Source organism: Hippocampus bargibanti, linkage group LG10 (genome assembly GCF_051943395.1).
Source record: "Hippocampus bargibanti isolate YZ-2025 linkage group LG10, ASM5194339v1, whole genome shotgun sequence".
NCBI classification, from domain to species: domain Eukaryota; kingdom Metazoa; phylum Chordata; class Actinopteri; order Syngnathiformes; family Syngnathidae; genus Hippocampus; species Hippocampus bargibanti.
Window position 1 is genome coordinate 1009634 of NC_142743.1, and position 18344 is coordinate 1027977.

General features: G+C 42.9%; 1 protein-coding gene across 4 annotated transcripts in view; it reads left to right on the top strand.

Annotated features, from left to right (window-relative positions):
* The window catches only part of LOC148892032 (VPS10 domain-containing receptor SorCS3-like), a 181753-nt gene that overhangs the window by 2130 nt on the left and 161279 nt on the right, over positions 1-18344 (top strand). Inside the window, exon 1 of one of the 4 annotated variants that reach the window (XM_089005559.1) lies at positions 1147-1999. The exons of 1 other annotated variant lie outside the window; for it this stretch is intronic. In XM_089005559.1, coding sequence (XP_088861685.1) covers positions 1394-1999 — 606 coding nt within the window. In that variant the 5' untranslated portion in view covers positions 1147-1393. Of the gene's footprint in view, positions 1-1146; positions 2000-18344 lie in introns of those variants that run through there. 2 more of the 4 variants (XM_089005558.1, XM_089005557.1) reach the window with 2 other exon arrangements.

Sequence of the window (18344 nt, forward strand, 5' to 3'; positions counted from 1 at the left end):
TTACTGGTTGATATCATGTCGCTCCTCCATTGACCTGTTGGACGGCTGCAGTTTTCGGCGGCAGAGCTGCTCAAACTCTGCTCCCGATGGACGAGCATGCCGCAGGCGATTTTCCAATTCCCGAAAATCGCTCGTCGCCCTTCCCGAAGGTATATCCATAGCGGATTACGTCGAGACTTTCACCTCGACGTCTCCAAGGATATCACCTCCCTGTGGTCATCTTTCCGCCGGCCACTCAGAGGGTACAGCCGCTCCGTGGAACACCGTGTTGGCCTGGCTAAGTCGACCAATGCCCCTCAAAATGACGACACCACCAGCGTCAACTTCGGCCTCCTGAACATCCGCTCGCTTACAGGAAAGGGTTGTCTTATCCAGGACATAGTTAGTTACCGTAAGTTGGACTTCTTCTGCTTGAATGAGACCTGGGAAACGGCGGGGGACTTTTTCCCAGTTGAACGACACGACGCCACCAGGGTTTGTTTACCTTTCAAAACCCCGCCTCTCGGGCCACGGATGCGGTCTCGCGATATTCTACCACGAGAACTGGAAAGTCATTCAACTGCCAGTCCCGGAAACTCTCTCATTTGAATGCCTTGCGTGTCAAATCACCTGCCCGAATGAGTTCACCTTCACCACCGAAGGACTGCATCGTCATTTTGGCAGGCTGGTCAAGCCCCCTGCAAAATGTTCACCTTGACCTTCTTTCTGGGTGTTCGGGGGGGGGGGGGGGGGGGGGGGGGGGGGGGGGGGGGACCAGGCATTTCACCCAGCAGGTGCACGGGAGGGGGCGGGTTTACATATATTTCAGGCATTTCATCCAGCCGTTGGAATAAACACGTCTCCACATTCAGTTGTGTGTGCTCTTTCCTCAACGGCTACAATATTGATATTTTCAGACTCCCGGGAATATCGATATAACGATGCTTATGGGATATGTGGGGATATGCTTAGGGAATACAGTATTTACTGTTATAATTTACAGATGAAATGTATTATTGTAGTGTAAGACAATTAATACCGACGCACTTGGGCATTTAATTCAACATTTGAATTAATATAAATAAAAAAATCACCATGTGCACATATGGCTGCATTGGTCTGATCTCCACAGGAGGAAACAAGAAATAGGTGAGCGTTCACTGTCGTCGTCCTCCCCCCCACTCCCCGTCCCTTCCGGGCGCGCACTAGGCAGCTGGCTGCGCAACAGCTCCTCCCTACAATGTGTGGCTTTCCTCACCAAATATTCTTGGACGCTGAATAGCACTTACCACACTGAAATCAGCAAACGGACAACGCGCGCGTCAGTTATTCTTTGCCGAGCTGAGAGAGAGGACTTCAGGTGTTGGAAAAGGAAGGATTCCTGAGCTTCATCCACCCCAAATTTCTGTCAGCGATGGAGACGTGGACTGGCTTCTGCCCGGTCTTGCACTTTGCTCTGGGTGTCTGGTTCATGATAGCTGCTCACTCCGTCCGAAATACGAAGGCGGAGATAAGTTACGCATCTCGCCGGGCCCTTGTTCAACTTCACGGCGATGAATTACGCGCTGAACCTAAAGACGGACTACACGATGTTAAAAACATCCAAGTGGAGTTTAGGGAACTCGGGATTACTCGACAAAATTCTGGAAAGAACAAAGACCAAGAAAATTCACCCGATTTAAGGGAAACTACAGGAAGGTTCAACGCACAAACTCGCTTCGGCACATCAAACCAACATTTTGGTGATGGCGCTGCACTACTGAGGGCGAAGAGAAACAACCCCGAGTTTGCGGAGCTGCGCCAAAGTGAACCAACTGGGGAAGCAGACCTGAATTCCGGTACCTCGGAAGAACGGGGCGCGTCTTCTGGGTTGAATCGAGCGGAGTTAAGAAAGAACAGTGACGACTGCAGAGGAAATAAACAGCACGATGAGCCAAAAATCATCAGCGGTACTTTCGCCCTGACTGGGGACTCGGCACATAATCACGCTGTCGTCTACTGGTCAGGACTAAACAGCAGCGTAAGTCAAACTTGAATCAACTACCTGCAGTTTGTATCGCACGGCTGCAATTTAAATAAACTGATCATTTTACGACGTGGCTGGCAGCATCTAAATTCTTCTTTGGGGGTCGTGAGCTGATTTGGTGATGACAAACGAGCGCAAAAGCGCACGCCGCCCCTTGGAATTAAATTCGAACTGGATCCAAGACTCTTGCATTTACGCATGACTTGACATGCCATCTATTTGCTTGACATTTTCCGAATAGAGCTTTTTAAATCCAATTCAGTGCGCAGCTCGAAGGTCACACACTGTAAGTTTAAATATTTAGGTTTTCGCGATTTATAGCTGGAGAAAGAGAGGGAAATAGCAGTGATATATTTGCAATATGCTAATACGTTATTCCCCTGCCCGAACGAAATTAGATTTTTTTTTCACCCAAATTAATTGATCTGGCGGAGGAATTTATGAATCATTGCTCAATCTACCACAAACCCTTTAGTTAGTGAGATACATACTTTTCTATTCAATATTTCAGCTAGAATGGTTCTGCTCCCTTGATTGATAATGTAGTAATCACTCAAATGAGCAGTGCGTGGTGAACATTACAATGATTTTCTGCGTTTCTATTTTTATGACTACACGCACACGTTCACATTCAAACACACGCGCACACACACACACACACACACACACACACACACACACACACACACACACACACACACACACACACACACACACACACACACACACACACACACACGTAGACGCACGTACAAGCACACATACGAATGCATAAATCTATCTGAATAATTACCCCGATCAGGGTTAAATAATTCACTGACCTGGACCAAAATGTGAATGACAAAATGTATTTATACGTGTATTTTATTTTTTCATTTGTTCGTATCACATGAAATATGATTTCTATTTTCTGTATGTCATTGCCTATTATAAATGATCAATGATCACTGTGACTGACGGTGGTAGGGGAATGTAAAAATGTGAGCGTCAAAAACTGGCAGTTTGATCATGTGACGTGTAAAGCACGTTTACCATCACACACTGAATAGATGATAGCACGGCCACCACTAACATGAGAGTGAGTTTTCCGTTGGACAGACTGGTTCCGAAAAATGAATCGAAGTCCATTGCAAGGGGCCATTGTCCTCCCAGTGGTTTCAGATTTTTAATGTGTTGTTGTGGTTTCTGCTTTTGTTTTATTGTCTTTGAAAAAAGGTGATATCCAGGCTTGTCTAAGGTGATTATGACATGTTGACTGAACTTGTTTTTTTTATTTTATTTTATTTTTTTACCCACAGTCAAGACTTAGTGGATGCGCGCGGAACATCGGTGTGTGCACATGTATCTGTGTTGCTTGCTGAGCTGGGCTTCGCACCACTGCCACTGGGCATACAATCTTGAATTATCTTAACCACTCTGGCTAAAATTTCTCAGTCTTTCTTTCCCTTTCCTGAAAAAAAATAAATAACACACAGCTACTGAATTATCGTCAAGAGCGAAAGGCTACTTCATCATCCCTACATGCCTGTTATGTTGATGATCAAGCATATTTTAAAAGACAAGGAGGTAAACGAAAAAGTCTGCATCCTCATCTGCGGCAGCAGTTAAATAAATCGAAGAGGCTGACTAATAAGGAGAACTGCATGGCATATCCTTGGATCAGTCACATTTTCCCTGAGGGCTTTTTAGCACCCATTTGATTCTGTATTTTTGGGATCCTAATTGCACTGGTGAGACCTTTTGTAAACAATATTGATGATTTAATTAGAAGCCAACGGGAAATTAACTGTTTAAACTGCAAAGTTGTCATTACAGTAATGAAAGACCATCGTCTTTCATGACATTGTGAAAACCAATGCAATATAACCTGTCTTCGGCAGCAATTTGTCATGATCTGGTTGGCGCCCAATGGCGGACGCTGTCGGCCCCGCCTGCACCTGCACAGGTGCAGGCGGGGCACAGGTCATTTTAATCACTGACACTTAAAAAGACACCCGGCACGACCATCCGGTGTCGGTTCATTGTTTGCTGCATGTTTGTTGCATGCTTTGTCTGCAATCGCATGCATTGTATGCTGTGCATGTGTTTGTTTAACATTGGCGGACTTTTACACTTGGTCTTCTTTTGATACTTTGTATTTTTTCTGTTCAGATCATTTTGATGTTTTACATTTTGTTCCTGCTGACCTTTATTTTAATACAATTTGTCAAACAACCTCCTGCTCCCTCCTGCCTGCTTCTTGGGATCCGCACCCGCCATCACCACCTTGCAAACCGTGACAGAATGAACCGGCCAACCATCGGATCCCGCAGGTACATCGGACCCGTCTCATTTCCACCCTGTGCCTGGCAATGCTACGTCCACGTTAGCCCAAGCCTCGTCGAGTTTCAATTGCATCACTCGACGAGCTGTAACGTCCACGTAAACGTCCGGCCGAGACCTCCTTCCAGGTGGCCGTCCAGGGTGACACTGGGTGTCTGGCAGTGTACGCCCACGTCCGGCCACGCTGTCGTCGTGCATGACGAATTGAGTCTCATCCACGACGAGCCGTGCAACGTCCGCGTCAACGTCAGTCCGAGACCCCACTCACCGCTGGATCCCGGAACGGCTCAGGACTGGTCTCGTTTCCCCGGTGCCGGGCAGTTCACGCCCACGTCGGCGTCCTGCCGAGAGCTGGTCCCATATGGCCGTACGGGGTGCCATTCTGCGCCTGGCGGTTCGACGTCCACGTTGAGCCATGCGTCGTCGCGTGAATGTGCGAGAGGGATCGCATTCACGCCCACGAAGATCCGTGCCGCGTCTTCGTCCACCCCAGGCCGAGTCCCGTTCCCGTCATGCCGCCGCCCGTCATATGCTGGAGAGGCAGCGGTAGCCGTCACCACCATTGTTCCCTGGCGAGTGGACCTTTTGGGAGACTGTTCGGACTTCTGGAAGCAGCCCCTTGAAGGGGGGGTACTGTCATGATCTGGTTGGTGACCAACGGGGGCGCTATAGGCCCCGCCTGCACCTGCACAGGTGCTGGTCGTCCCGATCAGATTGGCGACCAACGGGAAGCGACGTCAGCCCTGCCTGCAGCCTCGCAGGTGCTGGTCGTTTTAATCACTGACACTTAAAAGGACACCCGGCACGACCATCCGGTGTCGGTTCATTGTTTGCTGCATGTTTGTTGCATGCTTTGTCTGCAATCGCATGCATTGTATGCTGTGCATGTGTTTGTTTAACATTGGCGGACTTTTACACTTGGTCTTCTTTTGATACTTTGTATTTTTTCTGTTCAGATCATTTTGATGTTTTACATTTTGTTCCTGCTGACCTTTATTTTAATACCATTTGTCAAACAACCTCCTGCTCCCTCCTGCCTGCTTCTTGGGATCCGCACCCGCCATCACCACCTTGCAAACCGTGACACAATTGAAATCACATTTTTTTTCCGAACTGGCAATGAGTCTTTCACATCTTTAGGGACATATTTTTGCCCACTTGTCTTGTCTTTCCAGAATTGATTGAATTCAGCAACACTTGAGGGCTTTCAAACATGAATGGCCTTTTTAAGGTGATTACACAGCATTTCCATCAGATTCAAGTCAGAATTCGACAATGTTGATAATTCTTCCTTATATTTTGAAGAAAAAAAACAAGCCTTGATGTTCTTTTTAGTCAGCAGCGTCTATTCCTTGGATGCCACTATGCTCAATATATTTTTTATTGCTGAGTCATGTACAGCAAGCCTAAGTGAGACAAGGGGAGCAATTCTTTCCATACTGTCCTGGGTGTCTTTATGACCTTCTAGATGAGTCGTTGCTGTACCCTCGGGTACTTTTTGTTGGCTGGAAAGTTGTTGAAGGTCCACCACTGTTCCATGTTTTCTCCACTCGTAAACAATGGAACACACTGTGTTCGCTGGAGTCTGATAAGGGTTGATTTGTATCTTGCCTATGCAGATTGACAGTCACTTACTCACTCCTCTGTTTTTTAATTTGTTCACGCCAGGCTGAAAGGTTCTATTTAAGTGATTTCTTGATTGAACGGATCTCACGGTTATCAAGCTTCAGCATAGCCAGTGAAAATGCAGTCAGTGTTTCAAAAGATTTGATTAGCCACAGTTAATTGATGATTTAACAAGGTGGTCAATACTATTTTCACAAAAGGCCGAGTGAATTGCAGGGATGCACCTGAGCCAAGCCCTTGCGCCATTTACGCATTTTGACAGACAGCCCCTGGCGCAACTTTGTAAGTCCACTGCGTCAGCAACGGCGCATGTCTATTCCGATTAGCGCATATTGCTACATAAACCGTGCCACATATGACATACTTCTGCTAAAAAGCCAAAGAAATACATTTAGTTAAACAGCAATTGAAAACTGTTTGTTTTTAACTTACATTCTGTCATCTGGCCTTCCTGATATCTAGCCAAAATCACATTGCATTTCTTTCGGTGGGTTCCAAAGTCGTGATAGAGGATATTTTTGGCTTCTCTGTGTTCTGCCGAAAACTCCCGAACGAGATAATCGAATATTCATTTACCCATGGTGCATTGCAGTATTTACATTGAACATTCATTGCAGCAAACTGCTGTTAATGATTCAAATTTAGTGGCTAACGAGAATGATGTCAGAGCTGTTGCAGTACATTGGAAATCTTCAAAGTAAAGATTTTTTTTTCACTCATTCACTGCCACACGCTGTGCAAAAATGTGTCAACAGCAGTGCAAGGATTTGACATCCTCGTCGCCGCCAGGGGCGTGCCCCTCCCCTCCTGTCTCTTCCTCCTCTGCTCCTGGAGTGGGCCCCTCCCTTCCGGGCTCTCCGGACTCACGCACCTGTTCCCCATTTCCTTAATTGTGCCTTCTGGCTATAAAAGCCTCCCTTACCGTTCTGTTGTTGTCGGTGTATTCCAGGAAGTTCCCCGTCACCCATCCGCACGCAGGTCTGTTTTGTAATTGCTCTCTACCTTGCCTGATTTTCTGTTTTGTGCCACATGTGTCTAAGTAAAGACTCTTTTTGGAATCACTGTCTCCACCGTGTATTTTGGATCCGACCTTTACCACCTTCCGTGGTCCCTCAAGTCCTGTCGCCACTCCTCAAGCGGACGTGACACAGGGTTTTTGTCATTTTCACTCAAATTGCAGTACACACAGAGTATTGAGTTTTCGGACTACATAAACATTCAATACAGTGATAAAAGCCTTAGACTCTCTTCTTTCTTCAGAAAAAAGTTAATTCGAAGTTTTATGTGTCTGGAGTTATCTGAGCTTGAAATAGAGGTGTCTGTACAAAATACAAGACAATACATACATTTTGATTTATATAGTGCTCTAACAACAGCAGAAGCTGTAACACAGCGCTAACATTGACAAAAAGCAAATGCTGCCCCCTGGAAGAAAAAAACATTGCCAGAGGTCTGACCAGCGCTTTATAGGCATACACTGCAAGAAAAACCTAAACCCAAATACATTCGGGAATGTCACTCCACGTGACACTTTTTAATTCCCGAATAAATGTGGGTTTCGTTGTCACGTCCGCACGAGGAGTGGCAACAGATCTCGTAGGACAAAAAAGGGGAGCTGGATCCAAAATACTCGATGGAGACAGTATAGTTCAAAAAGGCTTTACTGAGACACGCAGGGGGAAAAACAGAACAGTGAGGCAACAACTAGCGAGCGGGACCAACCATGCGTACGGTGAGGCGAAAAGTCATGATTGAGGAAATACACCGGCGAATACCGAGCCTAACCGGGTGACTTTTATAGTCAGAAGGCACAATTCGTGAGATTGGAATCAGGTGTGAGAGCCTGGAAGAGCAGGGAGGGGAGGGGCGCGGACCTGACGCAAGGCAGAATGTGACAATCGTAGGGTGTATGAATTAAAAAGACACGAGTAAGAAATACTGTGCTAAATCTGTTTTTGAATAAAAAATGTTGGTATATTAGAAACATAGATTTTACTCAAATAATGGGTTTTCATTTGCATTTTAGACACATCATGCTCCAATGAATGTATTTTTGTTTATTTCAATCAGTTTAGTATACTTTGGCAATCTCGTAAAATTTACCCTGATCAATTTTAGAATTCGGCCCCCTGTTGCAGAGACAAGGGGGCCTTTTTTAAATTTCCCAAATGCATCCCTGAAAATGTGTAATAATAGATCATTTCTGTCATATTTCCCAAAAAGAAAAGAAAAGGAAAAGGAAAACAAAAGTCAATGTATGAACCACCAAAAATTCTTCTTCTTCTTCTTCTTCTTCTTCTTCTTCTTCTTCTTCGTCTTCTTCTTCGTCTTATTCTTCGACTTCTACTCCTTCTTCTTATTCTTCATCTTATTCTTAGTTGTTGTTGATGGAGCAGGAGAACAAACTCATTTTAAGCAGAAGCATGACATGGTGGCCAATGATGGAAAACCAACTCCAGCAATGCATTCACATTCACAGAACAGCCCGGAAACAGTGTCTAGATCGTCACCATTTGATCGAGGGCAAGAACTCTTGCAGAATAAATGAAAATTGAACATTTTTCCTTTTTGTTTCATTTTATGAAGCACCCCAAGCAACCATTGCCCAAGAGCTATTGTGGCGCAGCAACATCCAGCAGACTACAAGGAAAAGCTAGCCACCTTCCTCTGCTACTACTGTAAAAAAAGATTGCTGACAAACTACACGATCAACAAGAATCGGACCAGCGAAGCAGCTATACGCCCAATTGTGCACGATAACTCTGCTTTTACTGGTTGTCACATTCATGAACACAAACTGTGATCTATGGTGATTTTTAAAAGAAGGGAGATCAAAGTCCTCGGATTTTCCTGAAATTTCGGATTTTTCAAATTTTCCTCAAAGTTCCTCCTCAAAAATTGAGAAAAAAAATGCCTACAATGAAAACAAATGACACAACTCAAGCGAAGCACGCTTCAGCACTCGATAGTCCGCTGCTCTATGCTGTGCGTGCGTCGGTGCAAACAAGTGTGCAGCTGCACATCTTTTAGTTTCAATCAATCAGCGCCGACACAACTGACGTCACAGACTGAAGAAGCTTTGACCTACGACAACAGCTAAACTCGCAGAGACTTTCTCCAGAGAATTGGTTGTAGCCATTATTTAAGATCAGACATCCACAATTCATTCACATCTGGTGGTATGAGAGTTAGTACTGGTCCATTTGCCAGATCTCATGCATCACAACGGTCCATCCTCAACTTTGAACGCCCAGTTTCCACCATTGTCCAGTGTTTGGAACTGAGTTGTTAATCTTCCATGAAAGATGGCAAGCTGCAATTTCATTTTCTGTGCTGTGTTTTTCAACTGTGGCTGTGAAATGGTCACACTTATGTTGCAGATCAACAAGGACGCTGATTTGACTTTGCGTACACCATTCTCTCACTCATCCAGCCATTTTGATTAGTCTTCAAGATGACGACGGCAGGAAACGTTCATTTGTGCATCCCTCAAAGGCCTTGTGGAGAGGGGCTTCTCCCAGCTGTTCTTTGTTCACGAATGCATTGTTCAAATCACTCTTCCAACTCTGGCCACCTTGCATTATTTTTGCGAGAACTCTCTTTTGTCTTCTTAACTTACAATAAAATACAATAAATAATTATTTATATAGCGCTTTAAGAACAGCTTAAGCTGTAACAAAGCACTTAACATGGACAGCTATCATGTACAGGAATAAAGCAGTGATAAAGATAGTAGAAAGCATCAGGGAGTAAAACTAAGATAGACTCGGAATCATGCTGAGTCGAATGCCAAAGTACTATTAATACATTTGAAATCTCACCAATACACAGTACTCATGATGCTATCCTATATTTCAATTGTGCGAATGTGTTTATATTCAAAAACACATTTTGTTGTCGGTACAATTTTAGAAACACATTTGAGAATAACAATGTTCGCAGTCAAATTGTGTGCTTTTCTAAAATCCGTATCCCACATTACACTTCAATGTTCCTGTGACACAAGGTGTTTTGCGTATTCGCTGGATCAGTCTGTTCCCTGAGAGAAGTTATGTAAAAGAGTCCATAGAGCAAATAAGTAAGGAAGAAGACATACAAGACAATGAAGAGAAAGTAAGGCCACGAGTCAATAAAAGAAATACAATGAGATTGGATTCGATTAGATCTACCTTTATTCGTCTCACAGTGGAGACATTTATATTTCAAAGCAGCAACGTTATGAAAGGACGGGACGGGGAAAGGAAAGAAAAAATGTAGAAAAACAAAATACACGCGCTGCTGGAAAGGGAGCCACTCTCGCAACGCCATCTTGGTGTAAAAAATAAATAACAAATAATATGACAACACAAAGACACAGAGAGCCATTCATTCTTTAGTACTTACATGCTGTACCCTCTTTGTGACATTGCCTGAGAAGACTACAAGTCATACAATAAAATTGAGACCGGAGTGTGTAGTGTGATTTTATCTTTTTCCGATGTGCCAAGCTACATCGACTCTCTGTCCCCAGCAAGTAGTTTGGGTTTGGTGACAAAGCTGACGAAACTTGCCCCATTGCCGAATGCCGTCAGATGCTGCGCAAGCGTCCACTTTGCTGAGAAAAAAAATTACAAAAAAAAATAACATAAAAAATATATAAAAATAATATATATATATAGATGGGATATTTTAACAAGGTTAAAATATCCCATCAATCAGGCTCCACAAACAACCCGCACCAGTCATATGTACACTTGATGCTCTATCAAACCAGCTAAACCGAACACAATTGATGAGGATCTAGGTAAAATTATCGCAGAGAAAGCACCTACAAGGGATCATTCCTCAACATGGTGAAAGAAGGTTAGGTGCCTCATCAATCAGAATCAGAATCAGAATCATCTTTATTGCCAAGTATGTAGAACACACAAGGAATTTGTTTCCTGTAGAACACGGTGCACTAGTGTTTAATGCTGAGTTTAATGAGCATCACAAAGGTAAATAAAACAACTTTATGAGACAGTACCGTTTATTCCTTTAATTATAATGCCATCACACATTTATTATACATAAAATATGATATAACGTGTAGTTTTAAGGCTTAGAAAATTAGAAAGTAGAAAATTATGTTTTATGGGGACCTGGGAACGGATTATTTTCTTTTAATGGTTTCCTGTGGGAAATTATTTTTTGGGATACACACTTTTCCCATTACATAGTCTGTCTGGGAACCAATTAAGTCCGTAAGCCAAGGTATCACTGTATATGGAACAAATTTGAAAATACACCATTGGGCGTGCACCTTATCATCCGGTGCATCTTATCCACCAGAAAATATGGAATATATTCACTCAGCTCACGAATTAGTGTCCCCTTTTTCCACTTAATGTTAATCTTCACACGGCTGCCATGGCTCTTACTTAATATGCTCGGAATTTATTCTCTGTCGGGCTCGTGATGAGGTTTTGAATCATTGAGAAGGTTTCTTCAGCCGTCATCTGTACAAAAGTGAAGGTTTCGGACGTTTCGCCTCCTATCCAAGAGACTTCGTCAGCGAACTAAAGTCTGACTGGTCGTATCGGCCCCATTTATATATCCCTAATGTCCAGACCTAGTGGCGCCGGACACAGCTATGATAGGTCCCTACTCTCAGGTTGGGGGGGGCGCGGGACCCCCCCCTGTGGCCCCACTGATTGTTCCTACATTCCTGACTAACGATTGGCCTATTACCCCCACTCCCCCCGGTATCACCTCATCAGCATAACGACCCTCATCAGCATTGCGAAAGTTGCCTAACCTGTTTTGCCTGAGCAGGCTATTGTATGAACGATCCAAATTGAACCTCACACCACCCGACCGGTTTAATGAAGGATTTTGTTGTTTTATAAGAATCGCCTCTTTTACCCCCCTTTCAAACCATCTATGTTCTTTCGCTAAGATTTTAACCTCATTGTCGTCAAATGAGTGGTTGCTAGCTTTTAGGTGCAAATGTACTGCCGATTGAGGCCCACTAGTATTATCCCTGCGATGTTGATAAAGTCTTTTTTTGAGAATTTGTTGAGTCTCCCCAATGTACTGCTCTTTACAATTTTCATTCTTACAATGTATGGAATAAACTACATTACTTTGTTTTTCATTTGGTAGCCTATCTTTTGGATGCACTAATTTTTGCCTTAACGTGTTTATCGGTTTGAAATAAGTAGGAATTTTATGTTGCCAAAGGACTCTTTGTAATTTTTCAGAAACTCCTGCAATGTACGGTACTGCTACTCCTCTCCTTTTAGAATCTTGAGAATTATTGGTTTCGTTCGCTATTCTTTCTTTCTGACATTTGTTGAATGACCACTGAGGGTACCCACAGTTAGTGAGTGCTCTCCTGATATGTTTTGACTCCTTTTCTCTACCTTCAGTGCTAGTTGGTATTAGTTTAGCCCTATGCTGGAGGGTTCTGATAACTCCTAGTTTATGTTGTAAAGGGTGGAGAGCCACCCTTTACAACATAAACTAGGAGTTATCAGAACCCTCCAGCATAGGGCTAAACTAATACCAACTAGCACTGAACTAATACCTAATACTAATACTAATACTAATACTAATACTAATATGCTGGAGGGTTCTGATAACTCCTAGTTTATGTTGTAAAGGGTGGAGAGCCACCCTTTACAACATAAACTAGGAGTTATCAGAACCCTCCAGCATAGGGCTAAACTAATACCAACTAGCACTGAACTAATACCAACTAGCACTGAAGGTAGAGAAAAGGAGTCAAAACATATCAGGAGAGCACTCACTAACTGTGGGTACCCTCAGTGGTCATTCAACAAATGTCAGAAAGAAAGAATAGCGAACGAAACCAATAATTCTCAAGATTCTAAAAGGAGAGGAGTAGCAGTACCGTACATTGCAGGAGTTTCTGAAAAATTACAAAGAGTCCTTTGGCAACATAAAATTCCTACTTATTTCAAACCGATAAACACGTTAAGGCAAAAATTAGTGCATCCAAAAGATAGGCTACCAAATGAAAAACAAAGTAATGTAGTTTATTCCATACATTGTAAGAATGAAAATTGTAAAGAGCAGTACATTGGGGAGACTCAACAAATTCTCAAAAAAAGACTTTATCAACATCGCAGGGATAATACTAGTGGGCCTCAATCGGCAGTACATTTGCACCTAAAAGCTAGCAACCACTCATTTGACGACAATGAGGTTAAAATCTTAGCGAAAGAACATAGATGGTTTGAAAGGGGGGTAAAAGAGGCGATTCTTATAAAACAACAAAATCCTTCATTAAACCGGTCGGGTGGTGTGAGGTTCAATTTGGATCGTTCATACAATAGCCTGCTCAGGCAAAACAGGTTAGGCAACTTTCGCAATGCTGATGAGGGTCGTTATGCTGATGAGGTGATACCGGGGGGAGTGGGGGTAATAGGCCAATCGTTAGTCAGGAATGTAGGAACAATCAGTGGGGCCACAGGGGGGGGTCCCGCGCCCCCCCCCAACCTGAGAGTAGGGACCTATCATAGCTGTGTCCGGCGCCACTAGGTCTGGACATTAGGGATATATAAATGGGGCCGATACGACCAGTCAGACTTTAGTTCGCTGACGAAGTCTCTTGGATAGGAGGCGAAACGTCCGAAACCTTCACTTTTGTACAGATGACGGCTGAAGAAACCTTCTCATCGATGGACCACTCCTGTACGACTGAGAGCTTACACAGACGTTTTGAATCATTGTACTTGAGCATTTTTTTCGAGTCCGGTTACAAATACAGACGTACCACAATCGGTCTCAGTGCATCCCAATTAGGACTTTCTATTCAGTCATACAAAGCATTTCCAAATACAGTTTTGGCAATAAGGTAATTTGATTTTGGTTGTAGTCTTTGTAAGTCGGCAGCATGTTCCGGCTCACTTTTTACGAACTCATCACAGCTCTCCACCTAAATAACTGATGCAAATACATTATGGAGTGGTTTCTATCTTCTCCTACTGTCTTGGTGGTCCTCTGCGCTGGAAGAAGAGTGAGGAGGAAAAAATAGAATATAATGAATAATGCAGCCTTCCAGGGGACCATGTCTCTCTCATCGCTCAATCTCTCCTCCCTCCCCACCCTCTAATTAGTCTACAAATTTGTTTCACTAGTTTTTTTTTTCCTGTGCACAGAAAGCAAGCACGATTTACTGTTCAACAATGCACCAACATTCAAATGTGCATATTCAGTTATTTCTATCAACTTCTAGATAATCAAGTCAGCACACTATGATATTGCATGACATAACTCTCATGAATCTAGGTGACTGATCGCACTTAAAATGTCACATGATGTTAAAAATCTCCTTATTGTTCAAGCCCATCCTTGCTAGCCCTTAAAGAGAGCATTCAAAAAGCTATATAATCAGGGCAAAATGCACATGATTCTCCAGTGCGCATGTGATATTAGATTGGATGAAGCTACACCAATCTTTGACGCTATGCACACAGTGGAATTCCAGTGTGCTAGACAGGTTCTCTCCAGCACTTAATGGCTTCATTAAACTATATTTCTTTTTTTCTTTTTTTTTGCAGGCTTGGTGGGGGCTGGTGGGTGGAGGCTATTATAAAACACACCGTTCTGATTTGGAGGGATGTGCATAATCATAAGCCTGGGCACTAATCATTTTTTTTTTTTTTTTTTTTTTTTTTGAACTTTATGTTATTTCCGGGTTGAGTGAACGCTGGCACATGTGCTGCCGCTGCTCACCCGCGGAAAAAAAAAAATCCTGTAACTATAAACTGTCATTGAGAGTTTTGTAAGGTGCTTATAAATGAAATGTGTTATTATTATTATTATTATTATTATTATTAATCAAGTCAGTTATGTTGTCTGACCTCAACATCTATTTTTTTTCTTCGTTCATTTTATTTTTCCCCTTTGAGACACTTTGAGACTTAAAACGGACATCAAATGACATTGCTCTTATTGTTCTATGTTTAATACATGTGGATTGACTTCATGTTATATTGAACTTTGAGAGTTCCGAAGCTGTCTATGCAGAAACTAACCGCTAACACCACCCCACCCCACCACCACCTCATAGCCAAGCGCAATACCTTGTAATGTTGATGTCCCTTGGCAATTGAGGGAGAGAAGACAGATAATAAGCACCTCTTCAAGGCAGGCCATAGTGAAGCAATTCTACAAGCAGTTTTCTCTCTTGGTGTCAACCTTCATCTCACTTTTTCTCTGGCCTATTCCTTGTTTTCATTTGGCAGCAATGTCCAATAATATGCCTCGGATTGCTCTTCACGTGGTCATCACATGCACCCATGGACAAATCTTGGTGCGGAATTCAGGAAATTGAAACATGCATGCTTACTCGCAATGAATTTAAAAGACATCATCGGACACGATCAATAGGTACTCTGATTCATAACACTGCCCGCTGTTGATTGGTGGTAATGTTATTCAAGGTCTTTTTTTGTGATATCGGTCAATAATTTCCATGGGTTAGTAACCCATTGGGTTCAAAATAAAACAATCAAAGGGGCGTGCAAACCTTTCAGGACACAGACATTTTTTTTTTTAAATTTGCCAGGTGATCCGGGTCATCACAAGATAGGGCACATATAAGATAATGCATATGTTGACAGTCCATGCCAAACATCAACAGAACAAAACCATATTAATACATATTAATTAAAATATGAACATATTTGATACAGTATATGTCCTGTTAACAAAATCCATGTGTGACATCACAAGCAACAAAGTGCAATAATATATTTCCGAAAAACTGCAAAATACATTAGAGGTATAGAGAAAAAATAGAAAATACAAAAATATACAGATTAATACAACATGAGGACTATTTGCTCCAAAACAAGAAGAGTAAGAGACCTGGTGGCTTTTCTTTCATTTCCTTCCCTGTCTTGTAATCTTGTAACGTGACATCGATCAGCACACATGACAGCATTGCTCAGCTGATGTCACGCAACACACTTTTGAAGCCTGCCGCCTCATAGTTAGCGCTATGTAACTTGTTTCCTCTAATATTAGCGGTCCATTTTGCGGTAAGTTTTTACTGCAACACGGTAGTAGTAAAATGAAGAAGGAGAGGACGGAGGTGTGCCCATAGGAAGCGAGAGAAGTGGAACACCAAGAGTATAGGACTGAGAGCAGGGATTTTGAATGTTGGAACTATAACAAGAAAAGGTAGAGAGTTGGTTCATATGACACAGAGAAGGGAGGTTTGCATGTGTCCAGGAGACGAGGTGGAAATGGAGCAAGGAGAGAAGCTTAGGATCAGGTTTCAAGTTGTTCTATCATGGTGTAGATAGTAAGAGAAATGTTCAGTAGTTGGGTTGATCTTGAAGAAGGATGTTGTTAGGAATGTTTTAGGAGTAAAAATAGTGTTAAATAGAGTGGTAAGTCTGAAGCTAGAAATTTAAGGTGTGATGTTCAATGTTGTTAGTGGGTAGGAGCCACAGGTAGGATGTGAGTTGGAGGAGAAGGAGACATTTTGGATGGAATTTGATGAAGTATTAGAAAGCATCCCTTGAAGTGAGAGAGTTGTAATTGGTGCAGACTTCAATGGATATGTTGGCACAGGAAACAGCGATAATCAGGAGGTGGTGGGCAGTTTTGGACTCCAGATGAGGAATGCAGAAGGACAGACTTTGCTAAAAGGATGGAAATGGTGAGCGTGAATACTTTGTTTCAGAAGTATCAGGAGCTAATGGTGACGGATAAGAGTGGAGCCAGGAGTACACAGGTACAGTTGACTATATTTTGTATAGACGGTGCTATCTGAAGTAAATTAGTGACTGCAAAGTAGTCGTTGGCGAGAAAGTAGTCAGAAAGCATAGGTCATAGGCACCGCCCTACCCTCTCTCGAGGACTTGCACACTGCAAGAATCCAAACTAGGGTGCGGAAAATCCTACTGGACCCTCAGGCAGGCACTACCGATCCATGTGCACCAAATCCAGTAGACATTTAACCAGCTTCTTCCCCCAAGCCATTAACTCTTTGAACAATGGCCCAAATGGAACTGTATAGTGCCTCTTTGCAATTTTTTGATGATGATACTAGTGCAGCGTTTTCAATCGGAAACACATTCCTTGTGTGTTCTACATACTTGGCAATAAAGATGATTCAGATTCTGATTCGGATTGATGGTGTGTAAAATCACACTGGTCGTAAGGAAGATGAATAAAGCAAAAGCAGAGCAGAGGACAGAATTGTGAAATCTTAAAAGGGTAAGTGTCACATGACTTTTGGGAAGGAGTTGAGCCAAGAACTGGGTGGGCAGGAGGTCCCTCCAGAAGATGCCCCTATTTCAAATTGAACGAATGTGACCAGAAAGACAGGTCAGATAGTACTTCTGGAAGGAAAGTGGAAAAGGAGACTGGGGAAAGGATATGCCAGGATGCTTAGGGAATAACTGTGGTGTTGTATAAGGTGTCTTGTATGAGGTTGGATAGGATCAAGAATGAATATCAAAGGGCAATTCATATTAGACGTTTTGAAGAGGAAGTCAGAGTGGCCAGATCGAGAAGGTTTGGAGGAGAGAGAGTGAAGGATTCTGAGTCTTCAACTGTCAGGCAGGAGGCTGAGAGGGTGATTCAGGACAGAGATGGCAATGTATTAACAGGTACCAGTAGTGTGATGGAGGATAAACAGGTACCAATAGGGTAGGATGGGAAGATGGAAAGAGTACTTTGAAGAATTGATGAATGAGGAAAGAGAAAGAACAAAGAGTAGAAGATATGACTGTTGTGGACCAGGATGTAGCAAAGATGAACAAGGATGAAGTGAGGAGGGCGATGAAGACGATGAAGGGTGTAAAGGCAGTGGGGGTAGGAGAAATGGCAGTGGTGTTTTTTGACTGGGTACTTACATAGGTTTATGCCACAGATGCAATTGTATTGTATTTGTTTTAAGGATATCAATAGAGAAGTACAGAGAAGGTCAGAGTTAACTGCATTGTTTCTTTTTAGATCTGGAGAAAGCATATGTCAGGATGGTCAGAGAATAACTGTGGTATTGTATAAGGCAGTGCTTTTCAACCTGTTCTGAACCAGGGCATGTTTTTTTACATTGGATTTTTTTCTTGTAGCACACCACGAACCATCTCGCAGGAAAAAGGCAATCAGTGTTGCCACACGGACGAATATTAAATTACACTTTGAGTCTTTTCAGCACGGAAACAGGACAATGACATAATATTGGCAGAAAATGATGAATAAATGTTTGTAAAATTGTCAATTTGAAATAGGGGCATTGGATAGTTTCTCACGGCACACCTGACGATCTCTCACGGCTCACTCGTGTGCCGCGGCACAGTGGTTGAAAATCACTGGTATAAGGTGTATTGTATGAGATTGGATAGGATCAGGAATGAGGATATCAGAGGGAAAACTCATATTAGAC